The sequence below is a fragment of the Rhinolophus hipposideros genome, assembly GCF_964194185.1.
Source record: "Rhinolophus hipposideros genome assembly, chromosome: 3".
NCBI classification, from domain to species: domain Eukaryota; kingdom Metazoa; phylum Chordata; class Mammalia; order Chiroptera; family Rhinolophidae; genus Rhinolophus; species Rhinolophus hipposideros.
The window spans coordinates 83926462-83944596 of record NC_138049.1 but is presented as its reverse complement, the minus strand read 5'-3'; the positions used below and the strand labels follow the sequence as shown (position 1 = coordinate 83944596).

General features: G+C 35.1%; 1 protein-coding gene across 1 annotated transcript in view; it reads left to right on the top strand.

Moving 5' to 3' along the window:
* LOC308494407 (DNA primase large subunit-like) overlaps positions 1-18135 on the top strand; it is a gene marked incomplete at both ends in the record, with an annotated part of 230208 nt that overhangs the window by 172814 nt on the left and 39259 nt on the right. Inside the window, one exon of the mRNA XM_081042219.1 lies at positions 12416-12542. Within this exon, the coding sequence (XP_080898345.1) occupies positions 12416-12542 (127 nt within the window). The remainder of the gene's footprint in view (positions 1-12415; positions 12543-18135) is intronic.

The window sequence follows — 18135 nt, the reverse complement described above, 5'->3', positions numbered from 1 at the left end:
ACAGTTTGGGCCTTTTGGTCGGGTATCTTAATTTTGCAGCTTTGTGGGAGATGTTTTCATAACAGAAAGCAAAAGTTGATAATCTTCTGAACCTTTTTAAGGAATTGAGATTTAACAGTTCATTATACATTTATATGTAATTTCATGTGCATACCTATGGACTTTAATTTGGAATTTTTGAAGATCCTTGCTATTAAGAATAGTGGGCATTAGGCAGAGTTATGATAGAGAGAAGTCCCTGCTATCACAATTCTCTGTCTGATAGGATTTAATACAGCTAAGGAAGAGAAACCTAAACCACACAGTGGGGTACATTCATTGCTTGACACAAGTTAGAGCAGTGGATTTTGTGAATTGCAGATTGTTCAGTATGATGAGATAAAACACATTCTTCAGCATACATATAAATCATCTAATAGTAAGTGGTTGGTGAAAAGGTCCTCATTATCTACTACTACTGAACTTTCAAAAGTGATATTGTGCTTTTATTTCTTTAGAAACAAATTAAGTGTATCAACTTGGGATTATTAGTATGCAACAAATTACTCTTCAAAGCTGCACAAAGAAATGCTGGTCCTGCAATTTTATGTGTTATGTTTTGCATTACTGTCCTGTACATTTGTATGCTGTATAGGACACCGGAGGTGCCTTTCCAATTTAACAGAAAATTAATCTATATGTTAAGTGGCTAGTACATTTGTGAGTCTAGAAGTTGTCATATCAGAGAGCCAATTTTAGATTTTCACAGCTATCTCCAGCTTTCCTTTTTTGTTATTATCTTGTCATTAAATCACTGAGTTCAAGTTAACGTGTACTAGGAGTTCTTATTTCAGGAACAGCTTTTCTTTGTAAAACACAGTGAAAATCACTGAGTTCAAATTAACATGTACTAGGAGTTCTTATTTCAGGAACAGCTTTTCTTTGTAAAACACAGTGAAAAGTGATAATTTATAGTAAATGTTTAATTTATGACATGATAAACTGAAAAATTACTTTGACTTTATTTCTCTATTCTTCTGCTGTGGCTTTGGAAAAATAATCTTCCTGTTACTCAGTCATTTTAGGTATAAAATGGTGATTGTATTAATAGTACTGCGAAAAGTATTACAAATGTATTCAAAGTCAACTGCTTATATAATTTATGAGGCTGGCTTTGATTTTCTAATAATTATTTATAGGAAATATCAGGAAAAGGTAATTGCTGTCATTATCAGCACCAAGAATAAATGTTTATTTAGTGCCTGTCACACACTAGGCAGTAAAAGGAGCATGAGACCCCAGCTGCTAGCTCTGAAAAGGAGCAAGGACAAACCTTGGGCTTCTCCATTCACTTGGCTCTACTCCTTTTCTAGAAAGACAGCAATTTTTTCTAGTTCAGGCCGAGAGGAGAGACTGTGAAATGAAAGGTTACTGTTTATTATTCATTTGATAAGTATTAGGTGGAACCATGTGAAATTGCCATTTATGTAGATCAAAAATGTGTAATGTCATGGCAGTTGCATTTGGTCCCATTTAATATTTACAGAGCCACTAGTGGGTGCCAGGCTTTGTCATAGGAGCTAAAGGCACAGAAGCTGACAAAATAGATGAAATTCCTGTCTTGGGGTTTACATTCTCATGTGTTCTACAGGCAGACCTCTCTTCCTCTAGACTCACATGTATCCAACTGCCTACTCCTCATCTCCACTTGGGTGCTGAATAGGCATCTAAACATGTTTAAACCAAGCTCCTGGTGAACAAACAATGCACGTAGATGTTACCTGTTTTGTAGATAGAAATCACAGCTACAAGGATCATGGATATGTGGCGTAGCCCAAGATATCCTTCTAGCTCGCCCTCCCTCCCTCCCTCCCTCCCTCCCTCCCTCCTCCTCCTCCTCCTCCTCCTCCTCCTCCTCCTCCTCCTCCTCCTTCTCCTCCTCCTTCTTCTTCTCTCTCTCTCTCTCTCTCTCTCTCTCTCTCTCTCTCTCTCTCTCTCTCTCTCTCTCTCTCTTTCTCTGTCAAGATGATACAGCCAATAAACAAAGCAGTAATTTCTAGAGCACCAAATGGTGGTTTTTATTTATTGAATTTTAAAATGTACCCAGATATGAAAATGGAACCTGGTAGACTAAACACAACTATGATGGATTTGTTCTTTCTAACACATGGTGACAAGCTATTCTGCATTCTTCACAACATGGTAAATAGCTGAGTGATTCAGTGAATCAGTGAATGAGCTCTGGATTGGGAATCAGCAGAGCTAGACCGGAATTTCAGATTTGCTGTTGAGGACCTCTGTTACTCAGGTATCCATCAGGAAATGTAGTAAGTTAACTGTTTCTACGTACTTCAGTGATGCGGTGAAAATAGATGAGATAATTATCAAGAGGTTTGAAAGTTCACTTTTTAGAAGGCTGAGAATTATATATAAGATATAAGTAATAATTTTCATATTTATAGTTCAGCGTAAACTGTTTTTTGTTTGTTTTTAGATTTTGTTTTTCTTGACTAAGGTACTACAGATTTCAAAACTTTGGTTTTTAACAAAATACTTTATTTTGAAATGTAGCAAAGTATCTGATTTAGTCTCTGCTCAGTATGCAGATTACTCTCCTTAATTGTTTTTTTGACCATGTTCATTATAATGTATTATTGATAGAGTTAATTTTAAAATTTAATTCCTATGAACGAATATATAAGAGATTTGTTAGGCTATTTAAAGTATCTTCTAACACTTAAAAGTATGTGCTTTAAAATTGTTTTAAGTTGGGGAAATTGAAAAACATACATATTTTCCTGGTTTGTCTCTTCATCCTTTTCTGTTAGCATGCTCCTGATATGTAGTTCATTCAAAAGAAGAGTGGGGCAGGATGAATGCAGTTTCTTAATGAGATAACACATCAAATTTGAGAAGCGAACAGATAACCTAAAGCCATACAATAAGTTTACAAAGCTTTCCCTTGGTAGAGCCGTCTTCCTGCATTGATGAGAATGCAATCCGTCAATAATTCAATTTAGTTACATTTGGTTAAAGAAAGCAGCCACTTTGTTTTGAGACTTTAATTCTGATTCTTCATCATAATTCTCACAAGATGAAGTAACCTATCATTACTGTGGTACCTGTAACAGGTCAGTAAAAGGGGAGAGGAGGAAGTTTTTCTCGTCAGTCATGAATGTTTTATTATTTCTCAGATATTTTCCTGGAATTTGATATGCTGTTCCTTTGTAGCAAATAATATTTATATTTTGGTTATGTAGGTAAATGGTATCATTTTGCAACAAAAAAACAACTAAAATAAATCTGAAAATTCACTTAATTTTTCCATGCTAAGTATTTTTGAACTATGTATTAGTAAGATAACAGGAGGTTGAACAACCTCTGTAACAAATCCACCTTTCTTATACTTCATTTTGGAAAGCATAGTAATATGATGTAACTTGTGGAACTCTGCAAGACTTGCTAGATGTTACAGTAAATTAAAATGGCTTTACTTAAATATGCGGTAATTTGTTATTGTGACAGAAAACACAATATCCTTTGTTATTTGATAGAAAACCTTTCTGTTTCCCTTATACAACATATTTTAAGCAAATTGAAACTTATCACTAAGTTCTAATAGCAGAAGCTGTTTCTAGAATTGTTGCCACTTCTAAATTTTAACCTAGTTTCAGAAGAGATGACCTGCGTTCCCTGGGTCATAAATGCATTTACATGTGTTTATGATAACGTGGTACAAAGAACATGAACTTTGAGCAAGGCATAAAAAGGTGTCAGTCCTGACATGACATTTTACTGTGTGTTTGAACATTTCACTTACTCATTTCAAACCTGAATTTTCCAGGCTGTAAAATAGGAATGGTGACACCAATTTTGTAGGGTTGTTAGGAGATTCAAATAAGCTGATCTATGTTATGCCTAGTCCACCGCCTGGTATGTAAACTTTTTATTTAAAAAAAGTTTTAGGTTTACAGATAAGTTGCAAAAACAGTACCAAGAGTTCCACATACACTTCACCCACCTTCCCCTAATATTAACATCTTACATAGCTGTTACACCGTTAACAAAATCAACAAATTAACAGCGGTAGAAGGCTATCAACTAGAGATTTTATTCAGATTTCACCAGTGTTTCACTGACGTCTTCCTGCTGTTCCAAGGGTCATTCAGGAGTGCATTTAGTTGCCGTGTCTCCCTAATCTTTTCTAGTTTATGACAGTTTCTCAATCTTGTCTTCCATGACCTCTATACTTTTGAAGGGTCCTGGTCAGTTTTAGGTAGACTGTCCTTCACCTTGGGATTATTTACTGTTTTCTCAGGATTAGATGGAGGTTATGCATTTTGGGCCAGAACATCACAGGACTGATGCATCATTATTAGGGGCACATGACATTAACATAACTTATTACTGGGATATGAACCTTGATCACTGTATAGTAACTATCCACTGTATAGTTACTATTTTCTCCTCAAAATGTCTTGGGGCAGATATTTTTAAACGATGTAAATATCCTCTTTACCCACTAATTTGGCATTCTTTGGTGGTTCTTGCCCGTAACTGTTATTAGTATGGCGTTCTAGTGACTGTTTTCTTTTTCTCTACCCTTCTACATCTATTAATTGAAGTTTTTCTTTAAGGAAAAGCTGTCCCTTTCCTCCATTTATTCACTTATTTATTTTAGTATGCATGGATAACCTATGAATTATACACTTCGTTCTATGGGTTCTAATTCAGTGCTATTGTTGTTTATTTTGTTACTTAAATTGTTCCAGCTTTGGCAATTAGGAGCTCTTTCAGGTCAATTCTGGAGCCCTTTCGACATGCCCCGTCCTCCTTTTGAGCACAGCTCTCTGGCACCACAAGGCACTCCAGGCTCATGTTTTCCGTGCCTTGGTCCTAGAATCAACCAATTCTCAAAAAAATAACAAAAGAAAGAAAAAAAACACCCGTGAAACCTCTTCAAAAATAAATTAGCTACCTGTCACTCAACATACTTTTTCTAATTTATTCTTGGTAAAATATTTGTGTATTGCTCTTTTGATCTCCTTCTGATGCAGCTTTAGGGAATTTAGTCTCACTAAGTGGGAACTATTGGTTTCTGACCTTTGGAGAGAAACAAAACACTTGCCTGTAACAGAAAGCAACAGATCTCCTCTTTGGCCCTGAACTTGTAGAGGGACAATTTGGCTTGTCACTATAACTTAAAATTTTATTTCATGCCATTGTCATTTTGGGGGATCACATATTATTCTATCATTTATTGCCAGCTTTTAAAATCTAATGTAAGTTTGTCTTTGGGTCATCTATAATGTAGCCAAACTTAAATGACTGGAAGATGACTTGTAATCTAATAAGTGAAACATCTCATTATATTGTAGTGACTTTGGGAAAAATCATTTATCCTTTTAGCAGGTCATTTTTAGAGTTATTTTGGAGCAAATTTTATAATTTCGATGGAAGTAAAAGTGTGCTAAATATCTCGTCTTTTTTGTAGAGCGTCTGATTCATTTTTGGCATTGATAGAAAAATACACATTTTAATATGCCATGAGTAACCACTAGAGGGTAGTCCTGGGTAACCAGTTCCCCACTTGCTATTCAAGACATTCTGACTCTGAAAGATTAACAATAAAGGTAGAGAGAAGAATACCAGCAACTGGAATCAAAAAGAAAACTGGGGTGACAGTATTAATGTCACACAAAATGCAGTACAAGGACAAAAGTATTGAACAGGACAAATATATGTTTATACAAGGTGTATTTCACCAAGAACATGTTTGATAATTCTGAACTTTTATGCACCTGGAAGCATATAATTGAAATATACCTATATATGTAAATATTTATAATAAAAATATTTAGATATTTCTTAACATTTGTAAAATTAGGGAATTATATTTTTGTAATCATCCTGGAATCTTCAAAACCTTAGACTTATTCCATATTATATATGTTACACACATACACACACTAGGTTGTTAATACTATCTTGAAATATCTTTTTAACACTCACGTTAAATCTTTAAAATTCTATCATAATAGAAAGTTAGTTCTAGAAAATACTTGCTGTGGATTAAAGTTGCTAGGTAAGGCAATCTAGAAAAGCAAACTGAAAAAAAAATTACAAAAAACAATCTGGGAAAATAAGAAAATAGAGTTAAAGTAAGCTTGCAGAAGTTAAATAAATTTACATTTAATTTTTTACTTGGAACTGTTTGTAAAAATCAATTCTTATATCTGTGAAGAAGGGAGCCTTTTCCTTGGAGATTAAAAGCCCTCATCAGCGAACTTCTTTGCAGTCTTTAACTGTAGGCTTGGATGATGTTTTCGGTTTGCTCCCCTTGTTTCTGGTGAGTGGAAAGATCAATTTATTCAAGCTGAGCCAACTCATCTTAGACTAGAGCATTCTACATGTCAGCCAACTCCTGTGGTTTTTCTGGTGATATTTTTATGTTGGCTTTTTTCCTACCAATGAGATAGTGACTAAGTTGACCACCTGTTAAGAGTTACTAAATTGTCCTTTAGGCTGTAAGTATGTGATTCAATAAATGCTTTTACTTTTGCGAATGAGGGTTGTCTGTGGTTTCTGTCTTCAACTTTGGGCAAATTATACTTAGAATCTTAATACATTTTCATCCATTGTTATGTCAATGGTATTTATATCAGTGAATAAAGTACACTTCTAAAACAATGCTGAAAGTTTCATCATTAATCTGTCCTTTTCTTAATATCAGGCACACTGGCTGAACAGATAGCCAATTAAAATTACCTATGCAACCCCCCAGCCCATTACCTCCAGGTTGAATTGTTGAGGCTTCTATTTAAGTAATATGTTAAGTTACAGTGTTTAGTGGTAAGAATTTGCTAAATGTCTTGTCATGGAAAAGTTAACAGAGTAATAAATATAAGATTAGCTTTCAGTCCTCTGGTACAGATGAGCCAATGAATATACAGTATAAAAAAGATTCTGTTTGCCCTAGTGAACATTTAGCGGCAGCTGCGGTTTGCTGGACTTTGTGTTTGGCATGGGGTTTACAGAAGTGAATGAGAGGTGATTGAAATAGGCAACGCAGGGACTAGGGTTCTTTCCCCAACTCACTCTGCAATTTAAGGTTAGACCCTCTGTTCCTTGCTTTTCTACATAATAATAGCTGCACATTAGATGATGTCTAAAGCCTGTTAAAGCTCAAATTCTGATTCTGATAAGGAAGCTAAATTTGCTAAAGCTCCAGATAGAGTTGCCAGTTCAATAAGTGATGGTGTATTCTGCTTTCTTTCCTATCCGTTTTTCATATTCCCCTTTCTCTGATTTTGCACTCCAGTTCTTTATGATGGCCCCAACTGTAGAGGATCACAGCAGGAGGAATAACAAGTGTGCCTGGTAACTTGAAAGCATGCTGAAGCACTACTTAGCATTTCTTCATTCAGATATTTAACTTCAAGTTTGCCATTTTTTGTGATTCTAAAATTATGGTAAATTTGAAACAAATAATAAATGAGTGGCTTGTTAGACCTACCATTTCTTTTGAGGATAGACTTATTTCTGGTTTTCACTAGAATCAGAAAGATTTTGTTTTACTGTGGTTTAGTGTGACTCTCACGTGTCCCTGAAGCAACTGAGTGACAGTAGGGAAGCAGCCTGTCGTTGAATGTTTGCCGTGGATAACTGACAGTTATCATAGTTTTTTATTCATTTTCTTCATTTATCATTTTGCTACATTTTCTAGAAAGTAGAAGACTAGGATTTTAATTCCAGCTTTTCCACTGGAATTACTTTATTCCTAAGTAATTGGAATAACTGTTCACTCTACCTCTTAAAACCTTAGTTCGCTAGTTTTTAAAATAGAGATGCCTAACTTCTATACCTTTCTGGTGGTAAAGGATCTAAGAATTATTATTTTGTAACTGCTAATGATCTATACAAATGTAAGCTATTAGTATTGAAACATCACTGAATAATGCTTTATTTTTTATTGTTAATAACAGTAAACAATAAAAAATAGTGCATTTGTACTAAATTCCCCATTAGGAATTTGTAAATAATGTTCTTATGTAATATCTGACTGAATAGATACAATTAGAAGGATGGAGATCACACACCCCAGGTCACAGATGACCCTCAAATCTTGTTTTGTGAGTCTCTTTGGGTACAGTCTTGTATAGTACAAAGTGAAAAAGACACACAAACATACTAGCCCACATACCACCTGCATTCCTGAACATATGGCTCTCTTTTTTTCCTCTGATGATTATGGCAAGATTTTGATACATATCTGGTATTTCTTTTGATCTGTTGGCTTCACTGAAAGTGGTGTGCTTAATCAACTACATCATCAGATTACATAGGATCATTCCATTTAGTACTTTTCTGTGTGTTTTGGCATTTCATTTTCTAACAAAGTAGTCTATCAAAATTTTAAAATTTTAGCTTGACCCTTTCTCAGGGGAAATTCAAGAAAAAGAAAATCTGCTTATTCTGGAGTCTAGAACTGAAAATGTTCTCCATCACTACAGGGAAAGGGATTAGGGTGTAAAAATGGAGAACATATGTCCTGTTTTTTTGGATGAAACTGTAGGGGAGGAAAAACCCTTTTATGTCTACTCATCTTAAATTCTCCAGCCGGGGTCCTGTAAATTAGACTGACAAAAGACAGATTTACAAGAGAAAAACAAACAGATGTGCCTGCTTTATTATTTTTCTTGAGTTCCATTGGTAACATAGTGCCCCAGAAAATAATTTGCTGCTATCTTTGGCAGAAATGAAGATTGGTGTGTTGCCAGCATCACAGCTGGGATGTCAGGACTAATTTGGGAGGTCGCAAACTGCCACTCACCCACCTTTAGATTGGTGTTGATTTTCTGCATTTCCCATCACTGGGTGAAGTGGCCTGGGGAAGCCAAGATGGAAGAGAGTGTTCTTCACTTAATTCCTATGTAAATATTTAGAGATATTCCTTTGAGTTGTGGATATAGACACTTAGAATGTATTCTCTAAAAAAATACCTAACAGTAAATGTACCATCCGTACAATATTTCAGGAGTTTGCCAGTCTGAAGACTATTTGATAAATATGCAGATAGTCTTAAAGCTTTTACACACACACACACACACACACACACACACACACACACACACACACAAGGTAAATAAATTGGAATGAAGAGAGAGGTGAAAAATACTGATTTAGCTTTTCTTCCTTTAGAGAGAGTAGCTTTCCATTACTTTAACAGAATAGCTGACCAAAAAGTTCTTTCAGTGTTTTCTGGTGAACATATAAATCTTGTATTTAATTAAATTCTGTTCATACCTAAAAGTTTGCACAAAAAGATTGACTGTGGTTAATGTTTATGACTAACAAACAGAAGTTGTTCATAAAAGATGTGTGCTAGAACTTTTAGCGTTCTTGTTCTCACCACTGAAATTTAACGATAATTTTAAAGTTTGTCTTCTTTCTTGGAAAGCTTTCCTGTAGTTGAAATGCCTTTTGTTTTCCTGGTTGTAGATTTCTGTTTTGCTAGTTGTAGATAGGTAGTTAGGAAGCTATAAGCTACTGATTGTTGAAAATTCCAGCAGTCTTTTTAAAGTAGAAATTGATAAGCTGATTCAAAAATTTATATGGAAATGCAAGGATATAGAATACCCAAAGTAATATTGGAAAAGAACAGGCAGGAGGACTTACGTTATCTGAATTTGAGACTTAACTCTAAAGGTTTTGTAATGAAGACAGTGTGACACAGGCCAAAGGATGGATGGATGGATAGATAGATAGATAGATAGATAGATAGATAGATAGAGATCAGTGGTATACAGCGTCCAAAAATAGACCCACACATTTATGGTCAAATTTGGCAAGGGTACCAAAGGACTTAGTTAGGAAGGGAAAGTGTCAACAAATGGTGTTGGAAAAGTGTTTATCCACATGGGGATGAAGGGTACCAGAATATGCCATCTAAAAATACGCCACTTGGGACTAAGGATTGTTTTGAGCTAAAGGCAGTTGAGAACTAGCAAATTCAGGAAAACGTCTTTACCTCCCCTAAGTGCCTAAAAATAAAGTATAGATTTCCCTTTTAAATAAAGAAAATATGCATTTATAAATATGTGTCTGTGCCCTCAATCATCTGGGTACCTCCTTGAGTCTCACTTCTTTGTAAAATTCCCATGCATGTGCTTACGCACATACATAATCAAACTGTTGTTTTTTTCATGTCAGTCTGTCTTTTATTAGTTAGATTTATGGGCCCCAGCAATTGAACCTAGGAGGGTAGAGGGGAAAAGATTTTGCCTCCACTATGGAAAAAAAACTCACACCAAACACAAAAATTAACTTGAGATGAATCAACATCTAGACTTAAAAGCTAAAACAGAACAGCTCTAAAGGACAACATAGGAGAGTATGTTTGAAACTTAGCTTAGAGAGGACCATAAAAGAGCTGATAAATAGGGGTTCATCAAAAATAAAAACAACTGCTCATCTTATCAGAAGATAACATTAAGAATATCAACAAGCCACAGACTGTGAGAAAATGTTTGTTAACACCTAAGCAAGCGTACCTCGTTTTATTGCACTTCACTTTCTTCAGTTTCACAGATGTTGCTTTTTTTTTTCTTCCTCCCCCAAACTGAAGGCAAGACCCTCCACCAGCAAAAAGATTGCAAGTTACTTTATTGCAGTACTTGGCTTTATTTCAGTTGTCTGGAACTGAACCTACGATATCTCCAAGGTTATACTTGTATCTGACAAAGGGCTTGTATCCAGAATATATAAAGAATTCTTACAATGGAATAATCAAAAGAATGGAATAATCAAAAGAAGACAATTCAGTTTTTTAAATGGGCAAAATAGTTGAATAGACACTTCACAAAATAAGGCATGTCACTAGCCAAGAAAGAAACATGAAAAAGGTGCTCAACCGTTTTAGTCATCAGGGAAATGCCAAAGGATTTGCCACTACCCACTTCTTAGAAAGGCATTTTTAACTAGAAGCAATGTCACACTTTGGGGAGAATGTAGAACTCTCAGGCATTGCTGGTGGGTGTATAAAATAGTACAGCCACTCTGGAAAAGAGTTGGCAATTCCAACAATTCCACTCCTATGTAATTATCCAGGAGAAATGAAAATGTAAGTCCACTAAAGTCACCTATTAGAATATTCTTGGCGGCTTTACTGATAACAGACCACAACTGGGAAAGCCCAGGTGCGCATCACTAGCAGACTAGATAAACTGATATATTCATACAATGGAACACTACTCAGCAATAAAAGGGACAACTACTGGTAATGTAATGGCATGTGATAAATCTCAGAAACATAAAAAGCCATGAACTCAGGCACAAAACACTTGATACTGTATGATTACATTTATATAAAGTTGTAGAATAACTAAAACTACACTGACCAAAATCAGATCAGTTGTGTCTTCTGGATATGGGGGAAGGGAAAGAATGTTGTCTGAGAAGAGGAACAGGAGAACTCTGGGGGTTGATAGAAATGTTCTATCTCTCGACAGGGGTACAGGTTACATAGTACAGTGATTTGTCAAAATCAGTCAAACTGTAGACTTGAGATCTGTGCATTTCACTATGTATAAATTATACTGTCAAATTTAATAATTCACCCCAAAAAACCACAGTATTTTCCCATCCCTTATTCTGATTCTCTTTCCTACTTTCCTTTAAGTATTGGACAGCCTAGTTCCGTTACACAGAGCCTTTCGATAAATGTTAGTTCGTTTTTTAAATTCCTATCGCACCCAATTTGAAGTCCTTTCTATCCCATGAGCTGTTCTATAAACATGGGGTCAGGAGTTCCCGGTAGGAGGCAATTCGTCAAGCGTTTGCTGACTACTTGGCTTTGTGTGGTGAAAATCCAGAGGAAGGGGTTAATTATGTGAAAAGGCATTTCCTAAGGAGAATGGGTAGGATGTGGGAATTCTGGGAGAACCAGGATAAGGGGAGTACAGAGGAGGCTCAACTGATTTACAGCTAGTATAAAATTTGGAATTATACCAAGAAATGGGCAAATTAATTATTCAACTCAGGGAAGGATTATCCTCATCCTTAAACTAAACACAAACATTAACTGTTTCTACTTAAGACATTTTTTCCTCTAAGTTTTGCACCTTAAAAAATTATTTGCATCATAAAGGACCCAAGTGATATATACATATTGAATGAATTATAATATAATGAATTATGAATTATATAATTATATAATATAATGAATTATGAATTATATTATGAATTATATATATTCATGAATTATGAATTATATATATTATGAATTATAATATATATATATATATATTATGAATGTACATCTGCCCATAAATACTGAATTTATTTTAGAAAATATCACTTTGTAGTCTGATTCTAGAGGGCACTGCTGACACCATTAGTACAACATTGGCTTACTTTTTCTTTTTCCTCCAATCAGTTTGATAAAGGCTACTCTTACAATATCCGCCACCGCTTCGGCAAGGAAGGGAAGAGGACAGACTATACACCATTCAGTTGCCTGAAGATTATTCTTATCAAGCCACCAAACCAAGGGGATTATCATGGTAAGTGCTTGTACTTGAAATGTTTGTGAAGTACGGGAATGCAAGAGCTATGGAGGAGAAACTGAAACTGTGGAATGGCTTTTTGCATTACTGACAGGAACTAGTTTGCAGCTTATGTCCGTCATCATTGTCAAGCCAGAGCTCCCTTACTCTTCTACTGATTTATCTTATTACTGAACTAGGTCAGGCAAAAGAAATTCATTCTGTCGTGCTTCTGTTTTGCGGGACCAGGCTCTTTAGTTCTCAATTTCCTCCTTCACTTCCTGATGTCTGTCTTTTCTCATGTTCTGCAAGTGTTTACAAGACTGATACAAGCTCTTCAAAGCATTTTGAAATGGAATACCTCAAATTTTAGGACATCCATTAATTTTCAAAAGACTACTGAGGAAAAATGTGTTTTATTCTCATTACTATCATCAGATTAACAAACAGACTGAGGAATTTAAAATGTGTTATCAAACACTAATCACTTTGCTGAGTTGTAGGTTTAAAAACAATCTGTGTTAAACTATTTTCTGTAGATTTCTGAGTTCAACAGCTTTTTATAAATAGTTCTCTGAGCATACCCTGGCGAACTCCTCATTTGTCTGCTTTGTCAGAGAATTATTTAATAGTCCATATTAGTAAACTTTTTGCATTACCAAAACTTACTTCAGTATGTGTCAAAACTAGATTTTGCCCTTAAATGAAACTTTTAAAAATGATCACATGCTTTTAGGCTGTTAAAGATCAAATAATCACAAACAGAATTTTAAAAGATACTGTGTGTGTCCAGAACATTAGAAAATACTGGTACATTCATATTTAATAGATGAAAAGGTGGCCAGACCTGGTGGTTTCCACAGTGAGTGGTTTTTATCACTTGTGTCAGTCACTTCACATATCTTTTAGAAATGCAGATTTTCAAACCCCACCCTCAGTTGTATAAAATCATATGTATTTGCAAGTTCCCTGGATGATTATGTTTTCTTAACTTTGAAAATCACTGACCAGATACTTCTGTTGAGAAAGCCTATAGCTTTTCTTAGCAGGCACATTAGACAGGTTAACTTACTTTAGCTTAGACAAGTAAAACTCCCAGGATTCTTCTGTCCATTTCTAGGTCCTAACATTTGTCACTCAAGTAGTTAATTTTTATTAGCTTAAATGCAGGATTTTTATATTTCTTATTTCTGTTGAATTGTATCTTATTTATTCCAGTCCATTCTGTTTGTTTTATTTTGTTTTTAATTTAAACCATCAGTTTAAATATATTCTACTTAGCAAACACTCAGTGATCTCATATTATTTATTTATTTATTTATTTTTAATTAAAGTTTGTTGAGGTGACAATTGTTAGTAAAGTTACATAGACTTCAGGTGTACAATTCTGTATTACATCATCTAGAAATCCCATTGTGTGTTCACCACCCAGAGTCAGTTCTCCTTCCATAACCATATATTTGATCCCCTTTACCCTCATCTACCACCGCCTACTCCCTGACCCTCTGGTAACCACTAAACTATTGTCTGTGTCTATGAGTTTTTGTTTCTCATTTGTTTGTCTGGCTCTCTTGTTGTTTTTGGTTTATATACCACATATCAGTGAAATCATATGGTTCTCTACTTTTTCTGTCTGACTTATTTCGCTTAGCATTATAATCTCAAGATCCATCCATGTTTTCACAAATGGTTGTCTTATTTCATCTTTTCTTACCATCGAATAGTATACCACAACTTCTTTATCCATTTATCTACCGAAAGTCATTTTGGTTGTTTTCATGTCTTGGCCACCGTAAATAAAGCTGCAATGAGCATTGGAGCACATGTGTATTTATATAAATGTTTTCATATTTTTTGGGTAATTACCCAGGATCATATTATTTATTAGGCACATTTATCTATCCTTTTAACAAAGATTAACAGACATAATTTTTAAAGAGCAGTTTTACATTCACATCAAAATTGAGCAGAACTTACAGAGTTCCCATATACTCTCTTCCCCCACTCTTGCACAACCTTTCCCACTGTTGACATCCTGCACAAGAGAGGTTTGTTATGTGTGAGTTGAGAAGAAAGTGTAATCAGCTATTGTTGGATGTAGCTGTTTTATAGATATCAAGTATATCCAGTTGATTGGTTAATGGTACAGTTGTGTTCAACTCTGTTAATAGTTGCTGATTTTATGCCTGCTGGATCTGTCCATTTCTAATCGGGAGGTGTTGAAGTCTCTTAGGGTGGATTAATCTAAATCTCCTTGTAGTTCTATCAGATTTTACCTCGTGTATCTTGATACTCTGTTGTTAGGTGCATGTACATTAAGGATTGTTATGTCTCTTTGGAGTAGTCAGCCCTTTATCATTATGAAATATCCTAGATAAATGTCCTTGCTCTGAAACCTGCTATGTCAGAAACCGGTATGTCTTCCCCTGCTTTCTTTTGATTTATGTTAGCAAAGTATATGTTTCTCCATCCCTTTACTGTTAATCTATATGTGTCTTTACATTTAAAGTAGCTTTCTTCTACACAATATATAGTTGAGTCTTGTTTTTCAATCCACTTTGACAATCTCTGTTTTTAATTGGTATATTTAGACCATTGATGTTTAAAGTAATTACTGATATAATTGGATTAATATCTGCCATATTTGTTACTGTTCTCTATTTTTTGCCCTTATTGTTTGTTTATTTTTTTGTCTTCCACACTTTTTATGACTTTTGTGGTTTTGATAGAGCATTTTATATGATTCTCTTTTTTTTCCCTTTCTTAATATATCTGTTATACTTCATTTTGTTACTTTTTGAAAGTGGTTTTATTTTAAGAGTTTTCACTACACATTTCTTACTGATCCAAGTCCCCTTTCTAATCACGCTATACTATATCATGGGTAGTACAAGTACCTTATAATAATGAGATTTCTAATCCCCTGCATCATTTTGTCATTCGTTTCATTTACTCATAAACATACACACACATAGATACATAATTAAATACATTGTTCCTATTATTTTGAATAAACTGATCAATTAAGAATAAGAAAAACAAGTTTTTATTTTACCTCTCCTTATTCTCTGATGTCTTTTTCTTTTAGGTAGATCTGTTTCTGTCCTATATCATTTTCCTTCCCTTTGAAGAACTTCTTTTAACATTTCTTACAATGCACGTCTACTGCATTGAGGCAATCAAGGCAGTAAATTACCTCAATTTTTGCTTGTCTGAGAAAGTATTTCTCCTCTTGAAGGATAATTTAGCAGGGTACAGAAATCTAGGTTTGTAAGGGTTTTTTCTCTCAACACTTTAATTATTTCATCCCACTCTCTTCTTGCTTGCATAGTTTCTGAGAATAAGTTAGATATAATTGTTATCTTTACTCCTCTGAAAACGTATTTATTTGTCTTCTTTCAAGATTTTTTTTCTTTCTTTTTGATTTTATGACATATGTTTATGATACATATAGGTGCATTTTTTTTTTCATTTATTCTTCTTGGTGTTCTCTGAGCTTCCTGCATCTATGTTTTAATGTCTGACGATAATTTTGGGGAAATTCTCTGTCAGTATCGCTTCAAATATTGCTTCTATTACTTTCTCTTTCTTCTCCTGGTTTTTCCATTATTCACATGTTACACCTTTCATAGTTGTTCTATAGTTCTTGGGGTTTTGCTGTTGTTTTTTTTTTAGTCTTTTCTCTTTTTCAGTTTTTCAAGTTTCTATTGGCATATCCTCAAATTCAGAGAGTCTTTCCTCAGCAATGTTTACTAATAAGCCCATAAAGGCATTCATAATTTCTGTTACAATGCTTTTGATCTCTAGCATTTTTGTTTCACTCTTAGAATATTCATCTCTCTGCTTATATTACATATCTGTTCTTGCACGTTGTCCACCTTTTCCATTAGAGCCCTTAGCATATTCATCATAGTTATTTTCAATTCCTGGTCTGACAACTCCAACATCCCTGTCATATCTAACTCTATTTCTGGTGCTTGTTCAGTCTCCTCAAGCAATATTTTTTGCCTTTTCCTATGCCTTGTAATTATTTGTTAAAAAACAGCCATGACATACTGGGTGAAAAGAACTCCTGTGTATAGGCCTTTAGTTATGTGGTTGTAAGGTAAGGTGGAGGGAGGTGATCTGTAGTCCTATGATTATGGGACTTTAGTTATGTGGTTGTAAGGTAAGGTGGAGGGAGGTGATCTGTAGTCCTATGATTAGGTCTCAGACTTGTTGTGAGCCTGTGTCCTTGGGCTATGAACTTCAATAGTGATTCTCAGTCATCTCCCTCCTGCTCCTTAGGTAGGACAGGATGGGTAGAGGAGGCTAGAGTGGGATATTTCCTTTCTCCAGGTGTGTTAGTTTCTGATAAACCCTACCAGTTTAGGCTGATAAAATAGTGTCTCCCAAGCTCAGGCCTTCTTAAGAACAGTTGCTCTGAAGTATTTAAAAATGATTATTTTTCCCTCCTTCTGCCAGAAGCATGTATGGATTTCTCTTGGTTATTCACTGTGAGGATTGGGTAGAGATTCTGGAGGTTAAACTTACAGAGGTGTGATGTCCCCCTATAATTGGGTCTTCTTGGGAGTTTTTAACTCTTAGAATTGCCCACACTGAGAATCCAGCAATTTGCCCTGGTTTTCCTACCCCAGCACCAGTTCCTGCAGAGATTTCTGTTCTGGTAAGTTATGATTCTCTGTATCTGCCTCTCTCTTCAGTTTTGGGGGCAGTGAATTGCCTTGTAAGCTCACTTCTTGGGTGGATCCAAGAATAGTTGCTCATTTTTCAGTTCTGCTTTTTATTTATTTGGATGGAGTGGGGACTTCTAAGCTCCTTACACACTGGACTGGAAATCAGAAGTCTCTATCCTTTTATTTTTGTGTTATTTGCAACATTAAATAGTCTCCTAGGTTGACATTTCATTAAGCAGCATGGCCTGAAAGGGTTGTTCAACCACTTATGAATCTATGTAGGTATAACTATATTTCAGACTATGTTTTTCCATCTCTTCCACAAATGTGTATTGGGAAGCTTTGTCAAACACTTAGCTGTAATCAGTGTTAGCTGCTTATAAATTCTGTTCTTCAGTTATCTTGTTGATTCAACCCTTTCCAATTTTAAAGATCATTCTGTTTGATGTGGAAGATAGAAACAAAGTAGGAGTTACGGAGTGCTGTTTTCTTTCCATCATCTGCTAAAATAACACCAGCTTCTTAAGTAGTAGACTGTTTCTTCTGTTTTCCTCTTACTGCTGAGCATAGCTTTAAAAGACATTTTTTTGTGATACTTAGTACTTTGTCAATCTTCAGTTTCTTCCTGGCTTTGCCCTTTCTGACCTTTCATACAGATACAGCCATTATTTCAAATGTTAATATTATTTGGCTAACTCAATCTCTTTGTGTGTCCTTTAATACTTCTGGGCTTAATCCAGGATTCCATGTGCAGCCTCATCTCTTTCTCATTGTGATCCTTCACAGTTTTATTAAGACTTTTTTGAGGATAATAATGACAGCTAACACACTGAGTGCTTAGTGTCTTCCAGGAGCATGTAAGAGCTTCATATTCCATTCTCACAAGAGCTCAGTGAGTGATTATTTCCCTCCTTGGACAGAAACTGAAGCTGAGT